This window comes from Silurus aristotelis (genome assembly GCF_946808225.1).
Source record: "Silurus aristotelis genome assembly, chromosome: 20".
Classification (NCBI taxonomy): Eukaryota; Metazoa; Chordata; class Actinopteri; order Siluriformes; family Siluridae; genus Silurus; species Silurus aristotelis.
The window spans coordinates 15276304-15302381 of record NC_139593.1 but is presented as its reverse complement, the minus strand read 5'-3'; the positions used below and the strand labels follow the sequence as shown (position 1 = coordinate 15302381).

Below are 26078 nucleotides of genomic sequence, written 5' to 3'. Positions count from 1 at the left end.
ATTTAAAAAGTGAAAACTGTCCTAATGAGATACAGCGTTGTTTATTGAACTCTATCCAGAGCAATCATAACAGATTGGGCAAAAAAAAAATAACATCAATCTCTGAGCAATTAGCAGTATTCACTTTTATGTAGTTTCAGACTGACTAGTTTCTATGTGATTGATGAATTTTGCAAGGTTGTTATTATTGTTTCTTTTTGTGAATCTTCACACCTGCTGTTATACTGGAACTATTTTGGTTGTTAAAAAAAATGATTAAAATCCCCAAAATTAAACTCTTAATGTATAGCAACAGAAACATATAGAATGAGGGATACCATTACAAATGTGCAAATATTTCTTAAAAAGGTTAAGATGAAGAGTGAAAACGTAGAAGGCGCAATTATGAAGAAGAAGCATCCAAATCAATGGACAAGAATTTAAAACTAGTACAGGGAAAAAATTGGCAATTCTTTGTTGGATTTGGCTTAAAACCTGTTCCTAAACACATTTCCAATCATTTTTCTATAAAGTATATACAGTATATATTATATACAGTAATCCCCTGCTTTATAGCGGTTCAGATCTCGCACCTTCGGTTTATCGCAGAATTGCATTTGCCACATAACTAATTTGTCTCAACCTCTTTTTGACGTCATAGGACTTAAACAAGCAGAGAAACTATTCATAGGCTACGCTACTACCGAACTGTATATTGTACTATAAATGTGATACAGTGTCCTGTATTTCTGCGGATTTACACAAAATTCACCTCACTATATTCTTGCAAATGTTTTCTGTGTGTGTTTAAAGTGTGTGGGAGGATGATTTATGGCTTAAACAATTAAAAAAAAGCATTTTTGTGGTGGCATCAGTTTAGCACAGTTTTTCGTTTAGCACGGGCGGTTTTGGAACGTAACCCCGAGATAAACGGAGGATTACTGTATTTCCCCTTTTCTGTTAGGGGGGGAAGGTTCATGAGCTAATCCAAAAACTGACACAAACAAAAAACTGAACAAAGTCATTTAGCTCCATTATGTAGGGAGGTGCCTGAGATATAACAAAAAAATTAAGTCACACATTTGGCGGCATTTATCGATTGATCACCGCTTTCTCAAATAAATAACCATGAACTAACCAACACACCAGGCCTTATACTGTATAAAACCAGTTTATTTTAATTACAAATCATGCCTGGACATACTTCCAATATTGTGACTTATTCTCTGGCCCTCATCAATGAAGAGTTTGTATTAAACAATAACTTTCTTTTATTTCAGACCAGGTTACAGAATTCAACATCGTTGTGATAAATTTCTTGTTATAATGCCTTAGACTTTTTTTTGCCTGTTTTAAAAGAAAGGTGTAGGATCATCTTTGGGGAGATCTCTGTAGAAATTGACACCTTCATGTAGATTGTTTAACTGAGACTCACAGTATTAACATTATACCAAGACTGGTCTTCTGCTGCTGGAATCTGTCACTGAAACCATCAGTTAAACTTTATTTGCAAGACTTACTGATCTGTTAAAAACAAACAAACAAAGAACATCGTGAAATGTGTTGAATGTATATATAAACGCAGGATAAAATACAGCAGGACGAATGAACATGTATGCCAACTTTGGTAGGTGTTAAATATTAAGCTCCAGCACTGGGTTAAAGGAAATCACACTTAACCACTGTGTGTGTGTGTGTGTGTGTGTGTGTGTGTGTGTTTTGGCCTTCCCTTGGTGTCTTAAACTCACCAAACCAGTTTTTGCACATCTATCGTTGCATACTTCCTGTTACTGCCCATCAGGGGGTGTATACACTCAACGTCTAAATGCAAACACAATGAACAAAAAATAATTAAAAAGAGAAGAAAAAACACTGAACTGACAAAAAAGAAAAAGAATAATGAAAAGCAAGAGTATGTGTGTATATTCTCCCTGTGGGGAAACCCTCAGCCCAGGTGTGTGAACACCTGTAGGCATCAACATGATGAGACTGGATTAGTGGGCGGGGCTTCGGCGGCTCATATTTCAGGCTGAAAACAGGCGCGCGCTCAGCCGGAGCTGTTTCTCCTTTTATTTTATTGTATTTTATTTATTCATTCTCTCGCGGCGTTTACGCTCCTATTTAATTCTAGTACAAGCATGATTCTGAAGGTTTATTCACTTTGTGCGGGTAAGTCAACTTTTCTAGCATCTCATAAATGTATTATTAATCCGAGGGTTAAAAACATGACCTGTACATGAATGAGATTATTACAATAAAATGTTCAGGGTCTGTCTAAGACAAGATTTGTATTGAATAAAGCTAATAAATGTAATATTGAATTTTTTTTTTTTTTTTTTTTCTTGTGAAATGTTTCAGTTTTAAGTTAACTAGATACACCTTTCCTAACCTCACCTTGAAAGCTCAAGTCACGTGACACTTGTATACCTACTACTGTGGGGTTTTGTTTTTCCAACAACAATAAAAAAAAAAAGTTGCATCCGAATACCATTTATTCAAAACGAGAATTTCGGTCTTTATTTATAAAAAAAATTTCCCCCCAGGTTCATTGGATACAAGTGATCTTTTTGGGTTTCTTCTGAAACCAGATCTAGTTGGATGGCGGAAGTCGAGAGCCAACGCCTTGTGTTCAGCACTTGAATTTGTTTATGGCGTCCTCTTTTTGTTTTGTTTTTGCTTTACTTACCTATTAGTACGTTTTATAAATGAAGAATATAAGTTAATTAGATTAAACATGGCAAGGTGGTGGGGTTTGGTTGATGCTTATTTACTTTTAACCAGGGAAAAAAAAGCCAAAGATGTTCCACTACTCCATCCTGAACTGTTAACAATTAATAACAAACTGTGAAATCATGTATGGTTTTTATAAGCAAAAAAGGCCAGATATTTCCAAACTTTCATTTATTATTACAAAATATATGTAAATGTAAAATTGCAGTACATGACTAGATAAAAAATAAATGGATTTGGGGTACTGGAAATGAAAATCCTGAAGTCCTGTTTAGACATGCCTAATACTGTATGTAAAGGAGGGTCTAATGTAAATTTTTAGTTATTTTTTTTGTTAACATTGGTCTTGGCAACCCAGCAAAAAAAAAAAAAAAAAAAAAAAAAAATTGCAAAAACTAACCCAAACACATGCGGAAACATTTATATTATTGATTATATTTTATGCATATAATTTTGCACACTTTTTATTTTGTATTTATTTAACCAGGTTAGTCTCATTGAGAGCTTTTTCAAGCTCTCAAGCTTTCAAGCTTTTTTGAGAGCTTTTTCAAGCTCTCTTGAAAAAGAGATTCTATCTCTCAATGAGACTAACCTGGTTAAATAAATACAAAATAAAAAGTGTGCAAAATTATATGCATAAAATATAATCAATAATTATGTTTACCTGGCCAAAATAGCAGAACAAAATTAAATCGCACAATCACAAAACGAACAGAAACGCAAAAGACAACTCAAGTGCATTTCAATTTAAATAAAATTAATACCATTTAATTAAAACATTTGCACGTGTGGATAGACTCATGTTCTATAGATTTAACATAATGTTTAAAATCATTCAAGGAAATTAGACACTGTAGCTTTAGTGATTTCTGTAGGTCATTTAATAATAATAATAAAGAGAACAAAAGACTATTTAAAAAGGCTTAAGTACTCATCTGTCTAAATGCAGCAAAAGATAACGTTGTGTATTGTCAATGTTTGCTACATTATCAGATTTTCCTCTAAAAAAATTTGGAACAAAAATGTAGTTGGTTTGAAGCTTGGGCTTGTCGACAGTTCATGTCCGTGTACACATAGCTAGTTAAATGGTTAAAATGCAGGAATGATGCCACCCTTGATAGTGAAACTCTATGGCATGTGTGAAGAAAATCATTTAAAGCGCCGTGTCAGCTATACTGCAGTCAAGTTTGAATAGTTCTTAAGGGGAAGTAGAGATTTGCTAGACGTTATGTTTTGAAGCGAGAAACGTGTTTTGTGTGAAGGATGTGGTTACATAAGGCTTATTTTCTTAGTGGTTTTTAAGGGTACAGTGCTAGGGTTTGGTAGTTTAGCTTTGCATTTGACAGATGCCCTTATCCAGAGTGTCCAGAGTATTATCTTGTTTTTACATGGTGCTGTTGAGGGTTAAGGGCCCTGCTTAACACCCCAGCAGGGGCAGCATGGTGGTACTGGGATTTGAGCTCTCAACTAGATCAGAATTCCAACATCTTAACCAATGAGCTACCACTTCTCTTATGTTTTAGATAGTAGGCTCATTTTGAATAAACGTGTCCTTTTGTTATTGTTACAATTTTGTTATTGTAAAAAACAAACAGATTGCACTTCATGCTTTTGTCCACTAGGTGCCACTAATGTGCGCTGTGTAAAAAAAAAGTTATTTCAGTAATCCTTTTTTTTTTGTCTAAACGGAAAATGTTTTGCTCTTTAGTAAACTCTTGTGTCGTCACTCAAATAATTTATTAATTTGTTTGCACATTAGTTCATTTCATGCTTTACTAATAAGCATATTACCACCTTATTTCTTATGACTGTATTTAAGTGTCACTTGCTCATACATGAAGTGACTTGATCAGATAATCTCTGTAAACGGTGTGAATATTTAGATTTAGCCTGTTTGCTGGTGACTGCTAGAGGCAAAGTGGTACTACAAAACTAATCAAAGTAATGTCTGAAATAAATGAGATGACTATAAACTGCAAAGTGAAGTGTTTTTTTAATTACTTTTTATTTTATATAATTTTTTTATGTATGTACACACTTTATATATACATATATATATATATATATATATATATATACAATTTGTTTGTACATATTATTATATTTTATTGAAAAGAAAATATGTACGAATAAAATACAATAAATCAAATGACTCACTTTTATTATATTGATTAAATATCAATATTTAATCAATATATTATATTAATAATATTATAAATTGATTTACCGGATACAATAAAAAAAAGCTGTTTTGTTTATTATAACTATATAAAAACTCTATTTGTAAAAAAATGTGCTTTAGAAATATGGCGAAAACCAGATATTGAGTTTAACCATGTATGCAAAATGTGTAAATTGTGTAAATCAACATTTGTATTGTTAAATGATAATTGCAGATGGTGAGATGGTTTAGAAATGGACATTTTGTTCAGTTTTAATATTTAAATGATATATGCATAATTCAAATATGCAAACATTGAAAACAAACATTTGAACGCAGTAAAGCCGCAGCAAATCACGTTTTAATACAGAAGTTACTGTTGTGGACAAATGCTATAAAAAGAGAATGGAAGGGAGAAACGCTGCAAGCGAACAGGCTTAATTAAAAAAAAAGGAAAAAGTATGAATTGGTGTGCAAATACATAAACATTCGCTGAAAACCTCAACAGTGAGTAAAAATTTAAATGTTTACGCTAAACCCGTAACTTGAGCAGCCCAACTGCTTAACGGCATTTCTTGACAACGAATTTCATTATTGATTATCATTTTTATCGTTCAGATGTTGCAGCTCTAATGGAGTTTACCATCCGAAAAATCAGTGTTGCCAAATTGAAACACACTGTAAAAGAAATGTTAGTATTGGACACGATTAGCCATGCTGTTTACACTGCTATGTATGATGATAATGGGAATTTTCTTTTTCTTTCCTTTCAGTGATTCACCTGGCTTCATGTTTAAATGTTGACATCCCACTCCCAAAATATGAATTTGCTCGTGGTGGTGCCGCTGTTTTACCATGCTTCTTCAAACCCCTAAAACCAACAAACCCTTCAATCATCGTCACATGGACTGCACATGCAGATAATTCTGAAGATGCTGATGTAATGAACCCATTGGGGAGTGTATTAAGAGAAGCTTTAACTTGTACACTTGATTCAGTCATGTTCCATGTTCATGTAGTACATGTAGTACATGTAGTTCATATAGTACATTCTCTATGAAATATTATCACAAACTGTTTTATGATTCTGTTTATTCTGATCTCTCTGGTCTTGTAGCTTTTGATCCTGACGTATTACTACTACTCAAGTATGCCTCCTCAACTGGATGTCGGTGTTGACTATACTAACCGAGCATCACTCCTGCCAGACATTCCTAATGGATGGGCCAACCTGACCCTCGCATCTTTAACGTCGACGGACTCGCGAGTGTTTCAGTGTGATGTTAAAATTCCTGGTGACATACAGGGAAAACAAGTAGACACCACTAATCTTGTGGTTTTGGGTAAGTACAAGGACTGGGAATAGGCAATGTATTGAACAGTAAATATTATGCAAATAGAAATCAGATCGATCGATCGCCGAATGAACGATGAGTGCTACGGCTGAGAGGCAATAATGGATGTTTCGAAATACTTTTCTGCTGATATAATATTCAATATATAATAACTGTAATGCGCAAGCACCAATTCTTTTATCAGCCAATGCGTGCAAACAACAAAAAGGTGTAAGTAAAGGCAGGTACTGATGTAGGTGAGGTGAGGAGGCCTGGGGTGCAGTCAGAATTCCAATTCATCCCAAAGTTGTTCAATCAGAGCTCTATCGCAGGCCACTCAAAATCTTTCATGCAACCCATGTACGCCATGTGTTCCTAGAGCTGGCTTTGTGCACAGGGGCATTATCATGCTCAAACAGATTTGGTCTTCTAGTTCAAGTGAAAATGGTAGCTCAATAGCAGTGGACTTATGGTCAGATGGACATGAGTTCAACTCAGTTTCTTTTTTTGGGACTTTTTGCAGGGTTGTTAACTCTCATCCACTCAGTTGTATAATTGAGATAATTGCAGGTTGTACTTGATAAGAGTGCCTGCCAAATGCAGTAAATCTGTAGATATGCAACTAATCTAAAGTGTGATCTTTCTCACTGATCTTCTGTTATACAGTGGCTCCTTCCAAGCCCATCTGTCAAGTCAAGTCAAGTCAAGTTTATTTGTATAGCGCTTTTCACAACAGACATTGTCTCAAAGCAGCTTTACAGAAAACAACAGTGAAGGTGAATGGTGTGCGTTTGTCCCTGATGAGCAGCCGTGGCGACAGTGGCAAGGAAAAACTCCCTTAGATGATATGAGGAAGAAACCTTGAGAGGAACCAGACTCAAAGGGGAACCCATCCTCATATGGGTGACATCAAAAGTTTGGTCATAAATCTTTCAACAATACAGAACAATTTGTGATCATCATAGATCCAGCATCAGCTTCTCCATGCCAGGGCCTTTAAACACTCGGCATCTACTTCTCCATGATCATCCATAGGTCCATAATCTTCACGAGGTGGGACGTGACTGGAGCTGGCCAAACCTCAGGAAGCCTCGGGATGGGGAGAGAAAGAGAAGCAGTGGAGAGGAATTAGCGTAGCTGCTGTTCATGATATTAACAGCACAAGTTGATAATGTGCATGTGATCAGATGTTCTGGAGCACAAGGTTGTGATGTGATGTGCGTGATGTGTGTTATGTGTAGGCTTTGCTAAAAAGATATGTTTTTAATCTACACTTAAACTGGGAGAGTGTATCTGAACCCCGAACACTGTCAGGAAGACTATTCCAGAGTTTAGGAGCTAAATGTGAAAATGCTCTACCGCCTTTAGTGGACTTTGCTATTCTAGGAACTACTAGAAGCCCAGAGTTTTGAGATCTCAGGGAGCGTGACGGATTGTAGCGTGTTAAAAGACTGGATAGATACATGGGAGCCAAACCATTTAGTGCTTTATAAGTGAGAAGCAGTAGTTTGTAGTCTATTCGAAACTTAATAGGAAGCCAATGTAGGGACGATAAGATTGGGGTTATATGATCGTATTTTCTTGACCTAGTAAGAACTCTTGCTGCGGCATTCTGAACTAACTGAAGCTTGTTTATTAATGATGCAGGACATCCACCTAGTAATGCATTACAGTAGTCTATTCTAGAGGTCATAAACGCATGGACGAGCTTCTCTGCATCAGATATAGATAACATATTTCTTAGCTTAGAAATATTTCTAAGGTGAAAGAAGGCTGTTTTTGTAACTTGATTGATGTGATTTTTAAAAGATAAGTTGCTGTCTAAAATAACTCCCAGGTCTTTTACCGTTGAACTAGTAGTTACAGAACAACCATCTAAATGCAGGCTGAGATGCTGGAGCTTCTGTGTACTATTTTTTGGGCCGATGAGCAAAATCTCCGTTTTATCAGGATTTAATAGCAGAAAGTTATGGGTCATCCAATCTCTTATTTCTTCAACACACTCAGTTATGCGAGCTAATTGAGCTGTATCGCCTGGTTTGGATGAAATATATAGCTGGGTATCATCAGCATAACAATGGAAGCTAATTCCATGCCTTCTAATAATATTTCCTAATGGAAGCATGTATATTGTAAAAAGCAGGGGTCCCAGAACTGACCCTTGTGGCACGCCATAATTTACTAGCATTATCCTGGATAGCTCTCCATTTAAATCTACGAAATGGTAACGATTGGACAGGTAGGATTTAAACCAGCTTAATGCCTGTCCCTGAATACCGATGTAATTCTGTAAGCGATCGAGGAGAAGATCATGATCTATAGTGTCGAACGCAGCACTAAGATCTAGTAAAACTAATAGGGAGATGTAGCCTTGGTCTGAAGCTAAAAACAGGTCGTTAGTGATTTTAACTAGAGCAGTTTCTGTGCTATGATGGGGCCTAAAACCTGACTGAAACTCTTCAAAGATATTGTTCTCCTGCAAGTGGTTACATAACTGGGCAGCGACAATCTTTTCTAAAATCTTAGACATAAATGGGAGATTTGAAATTGGTCTGTAATTCGATAGCGTGTTTGGATCCAGATTAGGTTTTTTAATGAGGGGCTTAATAACTGCTAACTTGAGGGATTTAGGGACATGACCTAACGATAGTGAGGAGTTAATAATATTTAAAAGAGGCTCACCAGCTGTATATAACACTTCCTTCAGTAGTTTAGTGGGAATTGGATCTAACTGACATGTTGTTGATTTAGCTTTCATAATAGCATCATACAGCTCTTCCTGTCCTATACATGTAAAACAGTGTAGTTGTGGGGTTGTAAGTACGATTGTGTCAGGAGATGCTGTCAGAGGTTGAACTGCCACAATTGTTTTTCGAATGTTATCTATTTTTTCAGTGAAGAAATTCATAAAGTCTTCACTACTAAACTGTGATGGAACACATTTTTCAGATCCCTGATTTGTTGTTAATTTAGCGACTGTACTGAAAAGGAACCTGGGATTGTTTTTGTTATTTTCTATGAGTTTGCTCAGGTGTTTAGCTCTAGCAGCTTTTAGCGCCTGTCTGTAGCTAAGCATACTGTCTTTATACGCAATTCTAAATACCTCCAATTTAGTTTTCCTCCATTTTCTCTCCAGATTACGTGTTGTTCTCTTTAGGGCATGCGTATGACTATTATACCAAGGTGCAGTTGCTTGTTCTCGAACCTTTTTTAACCGGATGGGGGCAACAGTGTCTAAAGTGCTAGTGAGGATAAGGTCTATGTTGTTCGCCATCTCATCAAGATGATCAGCATTTATGGGTTTAATGTGAAACTGAGATAAATCAGGCAGGTTATTTATGAATCTGTCCTTAGTGGTTGGAATAATAGTCCTACCAAGTCGATACCGTGGTGAAACACGGTTAATCTGCTCTACCGGTAGTGTGTACAGTAGGAGATAATGGTCTGTGATGTCATCATTCTGAGGTAAAATATTTATATCAGTGACGTCTGCTCCGTGGGATATTATTAAGTCTAGTGTGTGGTTAAAACGGTGGGTTGGTCTGGTGACGTTTTGTTTAACTCCAAAAGAGTTTAGTAAATCGACAAATGATAATCCTAGGGCATCGTTTTCATCATCTACATGAATATTAAAATCTCCTACAAGCAGCACTTTATCAAAGCTGATCAGGAGGTCTGAGAGAAAACAAGCAAACTCATGAAGAAAATCAGCGTAGGGTCCTGGGGGTCTGTACACGGTGACCAGAGCGAGTTTTCTATGCATCTCTGAAAGTGCAATTTTAAGAACGAGCACTTCAAATGATTTAAAGCTGAATCCTAATCTCTGACTAACATTAAGAGAAGCACTATAAATGGTTCCTACACCCCCCCCACGACCAGTCTGACGGGGCTCATGCTTATAAACATATCCTGACGGTGTAGACTCGTTTAGACCCATATAATCACCTGGTTTAATCCAGGTCTCAGTGAGACAGAGTGCATCGAGATTATTCTCTATGATCATCTCATTTACAATCAGTGCTTTGGGTGCAAGTGATCTAATGTTTAAAAGACCGAACTTTAGAACTTTGTTGTGTTTGCTTATCTGGCATTTTTCAGTTTTAACTGCAATAAGATTATTTCTGGATCTTGTGTATGTAATTCTTGGTTTTACTACCCGAGGAATAGATATGGTTTCTATAAACTGGGCTGTGTGTGAACTTGTAACTATTTGGTCTGTAGTATGCGTGTTCTTATAGTTGAAGATTTCTTGATGTCTTACCAGTCAGATGGTGTGTAGTATCCTAGAGATGTTATCTGATAGCACTGCTGCTCCAACTCTGCTGGGGTGCAGGCCATCAGGGCGGAAGAACCTAGGACGCTCCCAGAAACAGTTCCAGTTATTAACAAAGAGAAGTTTATGTTCTCGACACCATGACTGTAACCATTCATTTAGAGCTAAAAGTCTACTAAACTTCTCAGCCCCTCGCTGGTAAGTGGGAAGAGGTCCTGACACAATGATCCTCGTTGTGGGTGATGTGCTGCGTACCGTCTCCACCAGGATCCTGAAGTCCCTCTTTAAGATCTCCGTTTGCCGCAGCCTGGTGTCGTTTGATCCGGCATGGAGAACAACCGCTCCGAAGTTCTCGTTCAGGATCGCGGGTACCTGCGCAGCGACATCCAGAACACGAGCACCAGGAAAACAGCGAGTGTGCACCTTACCTTTAGCTCGGGTAGCGCGGACATGCCGGACGATGGAATCTCCGAGAATAACAGTGTCGCGTTCCGTCTCGCGGAGGGGGACGAAGCGGTTCTCGGTCGAGATCTCGAAGGCCGGTGGTGGAGGTGGAGACGTCCTCGATCGGGGCTTGGCTTGTCTCTTCCGCCGCGGTCGCATCCAGGGTCCATGTTGCACCGGTGCCGGAGTTGTAGGTGCGCTGGGCCTGGGCATAGAAGCACGCGGAGTTGATGTGCTGGGAGCGTTAGGTTCAACCTGGGAGTTTACCTGGGATGAGTGCGCGTCCGCCCGGGATGTTTCCAGCGCCGCTTTCCGCTCTCGCAGCCGGGCATGCTTTACATGCAGCTCGCGAATCTGTTTCTCCAATGCCTCCATCTCCAACGCCACCGTTTGCAACTCGAACGAGTCCTCACCTGTGCTCGAATGCAGACAAACAACCGGCATAGTGCTTATCGTCACGAACAGATTTATTATACAGAGATGTGAGTGAGAGAAAATAAATATAAACAACACTAGTTATAGTCGAGTTAACTAACTACAGGCACAAGTCAGGAAGACAAAAACAATTAAGGATTATTAAAAGAGGAAAAACGGATAGATAGATAGCAAAGTTTGTTTGAAAGACGCCGAGAGATACAAACACGTAACTCGCGGCAAACAAGTCAAACACAGGAAGCTACGTCACAGGAAGCTACGTCACAGGAAGCTACGATCTGCACTATTCAGGGTACAGCAGAGTTTTACCAGAACATCAGCCTGACCTGTGTTTCAACGGAGGGCATGCCAACACCGACGTACAAGTGGCAAAGATATGATGTCAGTAATAATCCCAAAGATAATCCACCCAAAGCCACTGATGGTATGTGTAAATGCTTTTGATCCTGTGTTGATGTATATTGACACTGGAATTCATTATAATGTCTGAAAATTCTGCCCTTTCTGTTCTCCTGCTGTATAACTGTCTCGTCTCCTCTTCAGTGAATGGAGTTTTGTCCCTTTATAATATTTCCACGGACACCAGTGGTTTTTACATCTGCACCTCCACCAATAAAATTCACTCCGAATCCTGTAATCTGACTTTGTCCGTCATGCCATGCAAGTATTTTATATATATATAAAAAAAAAATGTATCATACTATTATAATACTATAATGTTGACCTTTTTTCCTACTGATCTGTTTTTGGCATTGTGCCGTGTTGATTTCCATCAGACTCTATGAAACTCGGCTCTACAGCAGGAATAATCGGAGGCTGTGCAGCTGGTCTCATTATCCTGATTGTCGTTGCTTGTTGCTGCTACCACCGAAGGAAAAAGGGGAAACACGTTGAGTATGCCATGGGGTACGTCGTAACTTCATTGTGAAAACTGGTTTATCAAGCAGCACATGCAACACTTGAGCAAGACCTGTTCTAATCTCAATTTTGGTTGTGGGGCAAAACATTTTCAAAATAATTTTATAAACATAATTTTTATCTTTTACATTTTGTAGTGTTGTATTTTTCCATTGTTTGATCTGCTGCCTGTTTGGCTTGCTTGTGTATCTGTATGGGGGGGAAACATAAACATTTGTCACTTTATTACACACAGATCACAAGAGCATGTTGAGTACACTGATGTAGAGCCGCAGAAGATTGAAATGAGTGAAGAGAGGCACGTCGAGGGCAAAGCGGACATGCGTGACGAACAAGAAGAGGGCAGTGAGCCCTATGATGACCGGCGAGATCGTGACAAACTGCAAAGCCGGCCAGACAACCGGCAGTATGACCCTGACCGATATGACGACCGCCGCTCTGACCGATATGACGACCGCCGCTCTGACCGTATCGACGACCGCCGCTCTGACCGTATCGACGACCGCCGCTCGGATCGTTACGGCGACCGTCGAAGCGACTACGACGACCAAAGAAGTGATCGATATGATGATCGACGAGGCGATCGGTATGACGACCGTCGTCGGGACCGCCTTGATGATCGCAGTAGACCTCCAATTATTCCTGCTAATAAGCCCACTAGAGGCTAAGTGGTCCTGCAGGAGCTGCTTTTTAAAATATATTTTTAAGCTCCTAAAATATCCAAAAGGAGGTTTTTTTTTTTTAAGGAAAGATGAGCTGATTTGCAGAAAACATAGGTGTGTACTGCTGTTCTGAACGTGGCTTTGTTACCATTCAAGGAGTTAAAGCAATATTAAATCTTTTTATAAACGACTTGTAGTCTATGTGGGACTTTTGAGTGATGGGTAATTATAAATATTTTAATGTTTTACAGTGGTAATAATGATGACTCCAAAATGGCACTAGATGGTCATGGGTTGTCTCAGGAATTGGGATCGAATGAGATTTAACTACAAATGTCTGTGTTAAATAATTATACCCATTCTATGGCTTCCCTAGACCATTAAAACAAACCCATTTATTTGTTATTCTGTACTGGAGTTGACTTTGCTAATAAATAAATGCTGATATTTTTATGTCTTTGTTTAGTTGTCTATTTAGTATTCAACATTTCTTTCTTTAAAAATAAGTATATATGTAGGTGTACATTATACATTTTATAGTCTAAAGCCAGGAAAAGAGAAACCGAATTGGACAGCTAAAAGCTTTTACATCAGCTCAGCACCACATTTCATTCATAATCTTCATAAATCCCTCAGTTCCCGTACTATGCATTTCTTTTTTTAATAGTAATTATCACTTCATTTTTCAGAAAGGACTGGTAATGACCGGGTTGCCAGGGTCATCTTTTTTTTTTTTTTTTTTTTTTTTTTTTTTTAAATCACAAATTGTCCTTAAAAAAAAAAAAAAGTCCTCAAAAGATTGTTTTATAATTAGAAACATGACACATTACACGAAACATACACTTCCACAAGCTGAACCAAAGTATTGGTGCAGTAAATGTGTAATATTGATGTATAGAACACTTTCTGTGCACCACAGTGACTTTTTTTTTTTTTTGTTGTTTGTTTTCCCCTGTGCAAAGTCTGAGAAACTATTTTGTTATTTCTAATAGTTTCATTGTTTGGCCTCATTTTAGGTGTTTTGTGTTCTTTAAAAAAATGTTGGGCTACTTAATAGTTTAGCTAAATACTAAACCATGTACCATCTTTTTGTTTTATAAATTGTATTTTGTTTGAAAGTGAAACATATGCAGATAATAGAGTTCAGAGGAAGCACACATGAACATGCTTTGGTTTCCTCCCACTGTACAGAAACATGCAGGTAGACAGATTGGCCAATCAACATTCCTTCTTAAGAATGAGTATGTGAATGTTTCTTGCAATATCTAGGGTTAATTCTCTGATTAGGATCAAGCACTTACTGTGGTAGGAGTGTCATATGAATCACCACAGAACATAAAAGCCAGTGAACGCAGCATTACTTCTGCTTCTACACTAATTTAGAAGTGTAGGCAAATAAATTGTCCAAAAAATAAATCCTGCACATAAACACTGCATAATTTTAGCAGCAGTTCTTGCAAAATGACAATTTTGTGCAAACAGTTAATGAAGTTATTCGTTTATGTCTAATGTTTGTGTGTGTGTGCATGCAAAGTGTGTCCGATCTTTAATTATCGAGTTTGGGTCCTGAAAGATAAATTGGGCAAAAATATGAATAATAATAATGTGTAGAAATGATTAATTTTGTGGTTGTTCGGAGTTGCTTCAATCAAAGCGATTCTTCTCGGATTGCCAAAGTTTTTCAGATCCGTGTGCTTGCCCATTTGTCCTGCTTCCAACACCTCAACTTTGAGAACTGAACTTAAATGATGTCTACTTTTTGCCAGGTGAAAATATAACAAGGAAGTAATTAATGTTTTTGTCTTCACCGGTCAGTGGTTTTAATCTTTTTGCTGATTCGTGTATATTATGTTTTTTGATACTAACAAAGTATATTGAGATTTATTCGGAAAGTAATGCATTTCTTAAGGGTATACAACAGGCTTTTAGATGTACTGAATGAATCCCAGTTGACTCAAATTTGTCGGTAGTGCACTTCATATCCAGCAGAGGGTTTATTTGGGACTCCGAGCACAATGAGGTCCTGATTACGCAGTCCCGTTACTTATTCTACACACACACACACACACACACAGCAGAGGATGAGGCGAGGGGAAGGGAAACATGTCCATGACTTTTGTTCGGATTATAACGCTTTCAGTGTAAAAAACATGGTTTTACTTCTGGCCTGGTGGATTTCAGTTATAACTTTTATAGGTAAGTGAGTTTTGTTTTGGTGCTGGTGTTCAGACTTTGGCTAAACTACACACACACACACACACACACACTTTTAACACTCACACTTGTTTCTTTCGTTCAAACCGACTCCATGGTTCAAATCCAGCTTCAGAAACCTGGAACAGTGGTCCAGGTTTCATACAGTGTTCATACAGTGTTTCTACAGTGTTTCTGTTAATGGCACAAACACCCTTTGATTTGCAGGCTGTTTGTTTTCAACACAACAAAATACTTGTATTATAAATATTGAGCTTCTAAACTGGTAAACAGGTGTATAAATGTATTATTGTTCGTATTAAGTACTTTATAACTTTTAGGACTGTACTGTGACCCTACATGGACAAAGAAAAGCTGAAGTTCACCATCAAAGAGAACTTTTGTTATATATATATATATATATACATAAAAGTTCTCTTTGATGGTGAACTTAAGCTTTTCTTTGTGTTTTTATTTGTACTTGATACGAACAATAAGCCTGATTTTAAAACTCGTTAATCCCATCAAAAGGATTATATCTTGTCCAGTTGTGGTCTATAAGTATCCCAAAGAAAGACCCCCTAAGAACAGTACCTTTCTGAAACTTTTCTTTGGTCATGGTGTTTCATGGTGTGGAAATGAGAATGCAGCATTACTGGGAAAACTTTATTCATACACTATACATGTTTCTAGGTAAAAGATTTGTACTACAGGTACAGTCCCTACGTATCTTCCATGATTGTACAAACTGTCCATGTGAAATATTTTGTACTACATTAATATCACCTTTTATACTTTTTTTAATTTTAACTGTAGGTTGATTTCCATTGGTTATAATTACTTTGATATTGTTACAGTCTTGCTTCAAAGTGTTCACTTTATTTCGCTTCGAAGTATAATATAAAAATAATAACACAAAGTCCGTTTACAGTTGTGATAGTAAGAAATGTCCTGTAGAACATGTGTCTGAAATTGACGGACCTCTGTGTCATTTCAAAATTATAATAGTAAAACCATATGCTATATATCGTATACTCTATGAATCTACCTATGTATGTATATACTGTATGTATGTATGTATGTATGTATGTATGTATGTATGTATCCATCCATCCATCCATCCATCCATCCATCCATCCATCCATCCATCTATCTATCTATCTATCTATCTATCTATCTATCTATCTATCTATCTATCTATCTATCTATCTATCTATCTATCTATCTATCTATCTATCCTGTTAAACACAGAATAAAACTGTATTAAATTCACATTAAATCCCCCCCCCACACACTCACAAGTATTCGTGTTAGAGTAATTACTAGCTACAAGTAATTAGATCTAGATGCTTAGCTACAAACACACATTATAATCTTACAACTTGAAGAAGTTTAACCTCACAGCAGAGTGACGAAGTAAATAAATAAATGAATGTACATGGACCTTGTGCCATAACATTCATTTGTTTTTTTTACATTCCATTCCATATTTAGTCTCATTTTGCTGTTGTAATATCCTCCACTCTCCTGGGAAGAAGTTTCAGTAAATTTTTAAGCATGCTTGTGGAGATTTCTGCTCAATTCAGCCACATGGTCATTAGTAAAGTCAGGTACTGATGTGTAAGTGGAGAGTTTTATATAATGCGTCAGTTAAGGCTGCAGTCAGAATAAAGGATAATTTACGCCAGTTCACACTCATTAGATAACAAACTGAAATCTGTATTTACTAATGATACGCATTAATCACTCATTTTAGCATTCATTAACAGAACGTTGCCCCACCTGACCTCAAAGATGCTCGTAAATGACTAGTGTCTTGGTAATCATGAGGGGAGAGAGAGTTCACTGTTCCTCCCACTCAGAGGAAGACCAAATTTGCTGTGTTGACTCTTGGTTAGGGATTGTTGTGGTATCTGTGGGATTCAAACTCATAATCTCCACATCTGCAGTTAAAAATCCTTAATGGCATAAACATTGTATGAATAATATATACAATCATTTTAATACATTTTCTGTAACTGATAAAAGACCCGGTCAGTTAAAATGTCATCATAATGAGATATTGTTGAAATATGTACTTTATAAAATAAGTAATGTAATACGTGATCATTCTGTTAATCAATGCTAAAATGAGTGATTCATGGGTATCATTAGTAAATAAAGATTTCAGTTTGTTATCTAGGAAGTGTGAACTGAAAAAAAAAACGTCTTCCTTCCGACTGCAACCTGAACTGGAGCATCATATTGAACTCTCTGACAAAAAACCTAATTGTGGGATTATTTAATATCATTAGTAGATTGAGGTTTTTGTCAGTCGTTTCCTTATTTAAATACTTTAATCCTCAAATAATTATAAAAAAACATTTAAAATGTGATGTGGTTTTAACACGAAATCTTAAAAATTGTAAAATAATGATTTTAAATGATTTATATCTAAACAGAATTTAAATGAAATAAAAATGTAATAGATTTATAAGGTAACACACTATTACAATAGTTATATTAAGCACAATTTTTATAGTTCATGGCTTTTTTAATGCAACCCTGTTGATGCTGATTATGTGTAATAGAATCATGATTTAATATTCCTCAACAAAAAATCACTAATGGATGTCTGATTAGCAAAAGTATTGGGACCCATGATGTTTCCAGCCATATGCGGTTCTTCCCCAAACTGTTACCACAAAGTTGGAGGCATACGATTGTATTGGATGCCTTAAACCAGGAGACCCAAACCTGTGCAGTGCCGCTATGCACAAAGCCAAAGTTATAGTTTACTTGGGTTGGATTGGAAGATCTTGAGTAGCCTGATATAGAGCTCTGATCTCAACCTTACTAAGCACCATAAGGGTGAAATGGACCTCTGAGTGCACCCCAGGCTTCCTCACCTCACCTACATCAGTACCTGACTTTACTAACATGCTTGTAGATGAATGAGCACAAATCTCAAGTACTCTCCAAAATCTAGTGGAACATCTTCCCAGAAGAGTGAAGGTCAGCAGATTTGGACTAAATGTAGAATAGGATGTTCCTGCTCTATATAAAATGAAGATGTTCTAAATGTTGGATAATGTAACCATGGATTCACAAATAGTGCATTCCCTGTAGAGACCAGGTGCATCTCACACCCACTCATATCTTGAAATATTCAACTCTGTTCCTCATTGCTCATCCCTCACATGGCCTAGCCTTCCCACTCCAGATGTTTCTAGGCGTGTATGTTTTCCTAAAGCTTCCCACCACAATGAAATAAGGATTATTATTATATACAGAAGCTCAGTAGCTCAAAGGGGTGTGAGTGGGTCAGTATGAACTGTCTGCAATGTTCTTCAGCCTATTCTGTTAAGAAATGTATTTTTAGTGCCAGAAACCTGTTGAGAAAGCAACAGCCATTACCCTGAAGCAGACGCCAGCAGGCTTTGAGCTGTGAGGGGCTGTTGTTGAGTGTGGCTGCTTGGATGGTAATAAGCACGTCTCAGCAGTGGCGTAATTGTGCGTTTTATCAGACGGGCTGAGTAAGATGGTAGAAGCTGCGTCAGCTTGTTTTGTTTCATTACACCCCCCCCCCCCCCGTTGCATTTCAATCTATTCCTACACACTTTATGTATCATGTGCACCCTGCACAGTTTAGTCTTCCGCTGACTCTCCCTTTTTAGTTTCCCGAATGTGCTGTGGTGCAACGTGTTTTCTTTTTCTCCTCTTTCACATTCTGGCCTCTTCCATTACTGTCATCAACCCACCCTAACCCACCCTGCCTCCCTATTGCTTAGGCTTCTTGATAGCCTTTTTTTTTTTGTCTCACTTTTCCTTTGAAATGTCTCATGATTCATTTCTCTTCTTTTCCATGTCCCCTTTCGCCCTGCACTCTTCTGTCACTGCTCTCATTATCTCACTCCCTTTTCTGTCTCTATGTATGGTGTGTACTTGTATTAGGGCCCTGCAATTATTGTCTCTTTTTCTCCTACGTTCTGCAGTTGACACCTGACCATGATACCCATATGTATAATGATGAACATTATATGCCAAATTTGTTTCTTGCTGTTGAAATAAGCTTTACTGTTGTATTGCTAAATGTGATTATTTAGCTATAAAAGCTTTAGTGAGGTCAGGTACTGACTGGAGACTTGAGTTCTCTCACTCGGCAAACCAAGACACATTGGCATTGTCATGCTGGAACACGTTTGAGACTCTTAGTTCCAGTTACGTAATATTACAGCATATACAGTAGGGGTGTAACGGTAGAAACAATGCAGTGTTCGGTTTTTAAGTAACAGTTCCTGACATAAAATTGCTGATCGTCTTTTATTACCATCACTTTCTATTATTATTATTATACTTTTTTTAAAACAATTTTCAATAAAATTGTTTTACATCAATATAAAGTTCTATATATATATATTAAAGAAATACACTTGAATTATGTTGAATCAATTGAGTAATTCGATAAAATAGAAAAATTTCATTTTTACACTTTGCATTTGTTAGATCACATTTGGGTAATAAAGATGCTTTTATAAGTGTGTGTTTGTGGGTTTTTTTTTTTATTATTACATTTAATATAAAATTTCCTAAAGACATGTTCTACTTAACTGTTTTACTTATTTCAGCATACTTTAATGTCATAAGTCTGCATTCAAGAAACACACAAGATATTGATTTATTTATTCATTCACTTTATTAATTCTTTCTATTCTTCATTCATTCATTTTCTTTCTCGATATGTGTAATTGTCAGGAATTTCTACTTTTAAGAGAAATTTTTGAAGTTGTACATAAAACTCAAAGTTATCCATACCACTGGGCTTTTGTAAAAATGTTCACCAATGACAGGACGTCATCGATTTGAGAGCAGGAGACTAAAAAAACTGATGGTCTGCCACATGTGTAGTGTACCGAAAGTCTTGTATCGAATTGGTTCAAGTACGAACAAATGTACCATTACGTCACTGGTTTACAAACATTTTAGACAATTGTGTGCTTCTAACCTTGTGGCAACAGTTTGAGGCCCACATATGCAGAGTAAATCAGAAAACCCCCTTCAGAGATTTAACTTTCTAACATTCGAGTAGTACATAAAAATATTCTACATAAATAAACATGAAGTGAGCTTAAAACACACTTATTTTTCTCTTTTTCTTTTTTTCCTCAGCTGTGCCATGGTGTGAAGCGGTGCAGGTACAGATCCGGGACAGTGAACGATTCGCCATGCTTTTCCAGTCAGTGGTTTTGCCGTGTCAGTACACGAGCACCTCTACCCATACACCGGTGGTGCAGTGGTGGTACAAGTCATTTTGTCGTGACCGCACACGTGATTCATTCAGCTTTCCAGTTTCTCTGGGAGTCAGGGGGTCTGAACTGGGGCCCACATCCCATCTGGACTGCAGTGACAGCAGCCGGACTGTTCGGGCTGTGGCCTCTGGACAGGGATCCTCTCTCACCATTGCTGAATACTACAAAGACAGAGACATCTCCATTATTAACAGTAATATCTTTTGTAGTCTTTTTTTATTGCCACGATCAGCAGCACTTTTCTTACCTTTCTACTTTTCTTTTAGTGCTGTAGTTAAGCCACTGTTTACAGTAGGTGATTCATTCATGGCATCCCTGGTACAGATAGTTCGCTTTTATTTCTTTAGTTCAGACAGACAACGAATTATAAATGTACTTTTCTTACTTCGAACGCATGGCCCTTTCACAAACAGGCATTTGTAGTGCAAAAAAAAAATGATGAAATAAAACCAGATGTTCTTTTCCTATTCCGTCTCCAGAAAGATACAGCTCTACCTCTGCCATGTAAATCTTTATTCAATGTGACTCTCAGGACACGCCTGAGAGTCACATTCATGTAGCAGCAGCGGTGCTGAGAGACCGTGCTTGAGAAACAATTTACTGAGAAGAAATCAATCTACGTATAAAATATTTTTCACAATTGATTAGTGACTTTCTAAAAAATAAAAGTATAGCGCATCTACTAATAATTATATATAATTACATCGCTTTTTTTAGCCAATGCACCCTTTTTTTGTTTCTTGATGCGTCACTTTTATGCCGATGCACCAATGCAAATCGGTAAATCTTACCATCCCTAGTAGCTAATAGCAACAAAAATGCCTTTTAAATCTTTTTATTTGTTTTGTTTTGTGTTGATTGTCTACTTTGCACTAAGAAAACAAAGCTATGCCCGGATTTGGAGGAATACACTATATGTATAAAAGTTGGTGGACACCTGACTGAAAAATTCGTATGTGCTTTTTAAACGTTCTATTTCACATTTAGTTTTCATTTTCCACTCTCCACTCTGAAAGATGTTTTGCTAGATTTTGGTGTGTGATAGTGAATGTTTGTGCTCATTCAGCCACATGGGTGTTAGTAAAGTCAGGTACTGATGTAGGAGATGTGAGGAGGCCTGGGGTGCCGTCAGCATTCAAATGTATCCTAAAGGATTTCAATTCAATTCATTTTTATTTGTTTAGTGCTTTGGAGAACATTGGACATTGTCACAAAGCTGTCTATGAGTTTGCACCTTGTAATTTGTAAAAATGTAAAGTTTATCCCTAATGAGTGAGCCAGTGGTGACTGTGGCAAGAAGAAACTCCCTGAGATACCATGCGGTAGAAACTTTGAGAGGAACCAGACTCTAAAGGGAACCCATCCTCATCTGGTTGGCACCGAAGATCCATTCATTACAGTTACATCATTGTTTAGGTGATTCAATAGGGTTGAGGTCAGAACTCCCACTCCAGCCCATGTAAAGCATATATTCATTTGTGCCTCCTAGTTCAAGTGAAGTGAACATGTAATGCTGCCTTATCCAAAGACATTCTATGAAACTGTGTGCCTACACCCACGTATGGCTGGAAAAGTCTGGTGTGTCAAAACTTTTGTCCATTTAGTTTAGTATGTGTATATATATATATATATATATATATATATATATATATATATATATATATATATATATATATATATATATATATACAGTGAGGAAAATAAGTATTTGAACACCCTGCTATTTTGCAAGTTCTCCCACTTAGAAATCATGTAGGGGTCTGAAATTGTCATCGTAGGTGCATGTCCACTGTGAGAGACATAATCTAAAAAAAAAAAAATCCAGAAATCACAATGTATGATTTTTCAATTATTTATTTGTATGATACAGCTGCAAATAAGTATTTGAACACCTGAGAAAGTCAATGTTAATATTTGGTACAGTAGCCTTTGTTTGCAATTACAGAGGTCAAACGTTTCCTGTAGTTTTTCACCAGGTTTGCACACACTGCAGGAGGGATTTTGGCCCACTCCTCCACACAGATCTTCTCTAGATCAGTCAGGTTTCTGGCCTGTCGCTAAGAAACATGGAGTTTGAGCTCCCTCCAAAGATTCTCTATTGGGTTTAGGTCTGGAGACTGGCTAGGCCACCCCAGAACCTTGATATGCTTCTTACAGAGCCACTCCTTGGTTATCCTGGCTGTGTGCTTCGGGTCATAGTCATGTTGGAAGACCCAGCCTCAACCCATCTTTAATGCTCTAACTGAGGGAAGGAAGTTGTTCCCCAAAATCTCACAATACATGGCCCCGGTCATCCTTTCCTTAATACAGTGCAGTCGCCCCGTCCCATGTGCAGAAAAACACCCCCAAAGCATGATGCTACCACCCCCATGCTTTACAGTAGGGATGGTGTTCTTGGGATGGTACTCATCATTCTTCTTCCTCCAAACACGTTTAGTGGAATTATGACCCAAAAGTTCTATTGTGGTCTCATCTGACCACATAACTTTCTCCCAAGACTCCTCTGGATCATCCAAATGGTAATTGGCAAACTTAAGACGTGCCTGGACATGTGCTGGTTTAAGCAGGGGAACCTTCCGTGCCATGCATGATTTCAAACCATGACGTCTTAGTGTATTACCAACAGTAACCTTGGAAACGGTGGTCCCAGCTCTTTTCAGGTCTTTGACCAGCTCCTCCCGTGTAGTTCTGGGCTGATTTCTCACCTTCCTTAGGATCACTGAGACCCCACGAGGTGAGATCTTGCATGGAGCCCCAGTCCGAGGGAGATTGACAGTCATGTTTAGCTTCTTCCATTTTCTAATGATTGCTCCAACAGTGGACCTTTTTTCACCAAGCTGCTTGGCAATTTCCCCGTAGCCCTTTCCAGCCTTGTGGAGGTGTACAATTTTGTCTCTAGTGTCTTTGGACAGCTCTTTGGTCTTGGCCATGTTAGTATTGAATTCTTACTGATTGTATGGGGTGGACAGGTGTCTTTATGCAGCTAACGACCTCAAACAGGTGCATCTAATTTAGGATAATAAATGTAGTGGAGGTGGACATTTTAATTATGTCTCTCACAGTGGACATGCATCTACCATGACAATTTCAGACCCCTCCATGATTTCTAAGTGGGAGAACTTGCAAAATAGCAGGGTGTTCAAATACTTATTTTCCTAACTCTATATATATATATATATATATATATATATATATATATATATATATATATATATATATATATATATATATATATATATATATATATATGTCCTTCCCGTGGGCTCACCACCTGCAGGAGGGACCGTAAGGGACGGTGCTGTGAGGATTGGGCAGCAGTCGAAGGCGGGGGCCTGCTTAGACTGCTGCCCCCACGACCCGAATTACGGATAAGCGGGAGAAAATGAATGAATGAATGAATATATATATGTCTATTTACTATACAGTCGATAAGGTTTTTTTCTTTTTACATTTTTTTTGTTTGCACCTTCAGGGTGGGGACTATTAGGGGTTCGAGGATTTCTAAAGATGTTTTTATGGATCATAGAAAGTGTATCAGAAGATCCTTGGGTAAAAGGTCTACTCAGTAGAGTCAAGTGAAGTTTATTTCTATAGTGCTTGTCACAACAGACATTGTCTCAAAGCAACTTTACAGAATTTAACAGTTAAGGTGACTGGTGTGTATTTATCCCTGATGAGCAGCCATGGCGACTGTGGCAAGGAAAAACTCCCTTAGATGTTATGAGGAAGAAAATTTTAATTAAATTCATTTTTATTTGTATAGCGCTTTTAACAATGAACATTGTCTCAAAGCAGCTTTACACAGATAATGTGCTGATTAAAAGTGAATATGTTCTTTATAAGTAAGTTTGTCCCTGATGAGTGAGCCGGTGGCGACTGTGGCATGGAAAAACTCCCCGAGATGGCATAAGGAAGAAACCTTGAAAGGAACCAGACTCAAGAGGGAACCCATCCTCATCTGGGTTGCACCGAATATCCAATTACACCAGATATACGATGTTGCGGGGTGCAGTGATGATGATCAGAAGCGAAAAGTTGTCCTGAGTCGATGTAGCAGACTGTTGACATTAACTACAGTCTAATCCATCCTCAAAGCTCCCGTACTTACTCCGGAATTTCATGGAACCACCCAAGGTGTTGATGAGAAACCGTCCAAAGTTGCACAGAGTGGCCTCCAGTCGAAGAGAACACTATCCAGAGGCAGGCCTGGACGAAGTGGGAAGATCCACAGAGGGGAGAGGGGCAGGAACAGTGGTCACTGGAGCCTCAGGAGCATGTTTAAATTTGAGAGGAACCAGACTCAAAAGGGGAACCCATCCTCATTTGGGTGACATAAAGAGTGTACTAAACATTCATATAACTCCTATGCAGCAGGTAATGGCATGGTTTAGAATAGGTCTACAATGAGAAGGTTGTTTGCAGACAAGCTACTGCAGTAATGATCAAAAAGATCTGAGCCTTGTTTACTTCATAGGTTATTTGATTGCTCACAATCTCTAAAATGGATGGGAATACAATGTGGTATAATGTTTGGGCAAGGAACAATAATAGATATTGAGGTGAAGAACCAAGCAGGCTACCTGTTTGGCAGTCTATACCATTAACTGGTGTGTAGGGCACGGTAAAGTCCACTGAGGCGCCTGGCTCTGTTTCAAGTGCACTTAGCATTCTTAACTGTACTGCTGGAGATATCTGGCATTAAATCGTACTCTCACATTGTAGAGCTGTTTTGTTCGTCCAGTCTTTATTCCATAGTTTCACTTCTGTCTTCGTTTTGTCTCTTTTATCGAGGATATTTATGGGCCATGGTTCCTCTGGTGAACTCGCAGCTATGCTCAAACACGCCAAGCTGGTGCTCTTACACTGCTTAGGACTGCACTGTGTCGGACTCTCATTACTGGAAATGCTCAAACTCTATACAGTTTATTTAAAGGGGAATCATTTACAGAGAATGCATTTGTATTATCTTGATATATTGTGTCTGACTGTGTGAGCTATATTTGTAGTGGATTTTAGAAATTAGTGGATCTATGGTATAATGACTATGGTCAGCAAAAAAATTATGACTAGATGTTTAGCGTGTTCCATGCATACAGTGATTGCATGGAGCTTATGTTTAGGGACGTGTCCTACACAGGAGAGTAACTGCTATAATTTATTATGTAGCTAATTATTAGCCTGGCAGCTCACAAACAGCTCCATTGTGAAATTTTAAAGTTTTGTGGTCAGAATCTCTTTGTGTCCTACAGTTATTAGTATAAAGATGTGAAAATACCATAGGATATTTTAACTGCAAAACAATGTGGTTGTCCCCTTTCATGTTTTAGCAATTAGGTGATTGAATGAAAGTATAACAAAAAGAAATGAGTTGTGAGTGATGTTCTGTGACATTTAGATCACTATGTAAAAATCCCCAAATTTTTTACTTATCGTAACATTGCCAGAAATCCTTAGCATTTTAAAATGCTACGATTAAAAACATTTTGGAGTCACGTAATGGTCAGTTTGAATGTAACTGGATAGTAGATTAGCAAAAAATAAATAAATAAAAAATGTTACGCTCAGCAGCCAGGCTGCACTACGTTGCCTACAGGAAAGGCCTTCCATTGTAATGCTGAATGTTTCCTTTTCCTGAAATAGGCCTGTTTACTTATGAGGGAG

The 26078-nt window shown here is 37.8% G+C and overlaps 2 protein-coding genes across 7 annotated transcripts in view; both read left to right on the top strand.

Annotated features, from left to right (window-relative positions):
* Window positions 1-1877: 1877 nt before the first annotated feature.
* Window positions 1878-13389, top strand: gpa33a (glycoprotein A33 (transmembrane), paralog a). The gene is made up of 8 exons (XM_083522409.1): window positions 1878-2148; window positions 5644-5810; window positions 5988-6213; window positions 6871-6892; window positions 11638-11780; window positions 11900-12016; window positions 12133-12262; window positions 12510-13389. Exons 1-8 carry the CDS (start codon window positions 2118-2120, stop codon window positions 12940-12942), a joined length of 1269 nt encoding a protein of 422 aa, XP_083378535.1. The 5' UTR covers window positions 1878-2117; the 3' UTR covers window positions 12943-13389.
* Window positions 13390-14855: 1466 nt separating this feature from the next.
* Window positions 14856-26078, top strand: part of LOC310715705 (immunoglobulin like domain containing receptor 2) — a 37358-nt gene continuing 26135 nt past the window's right edge. For all 6 annotated transcript variants that reach the window (XM_083522339.1, XM_083522341.1, XM_083522337.1 and 3 more), the window contains exons 1-2: window positions 14856-15132; window positions 20278-20610. In XM_083522339.1, coding sequence (XP_083378465.1) covers window positions 15018-15132; window positions 20278-20610 — 448 coding nt within the window. In that variant the 5' untranslated portion in view covers window positions 14856-15017. The remainder of the gene's footprint in view (window positions 15133-20277; window positions 20611-26078) is intronic.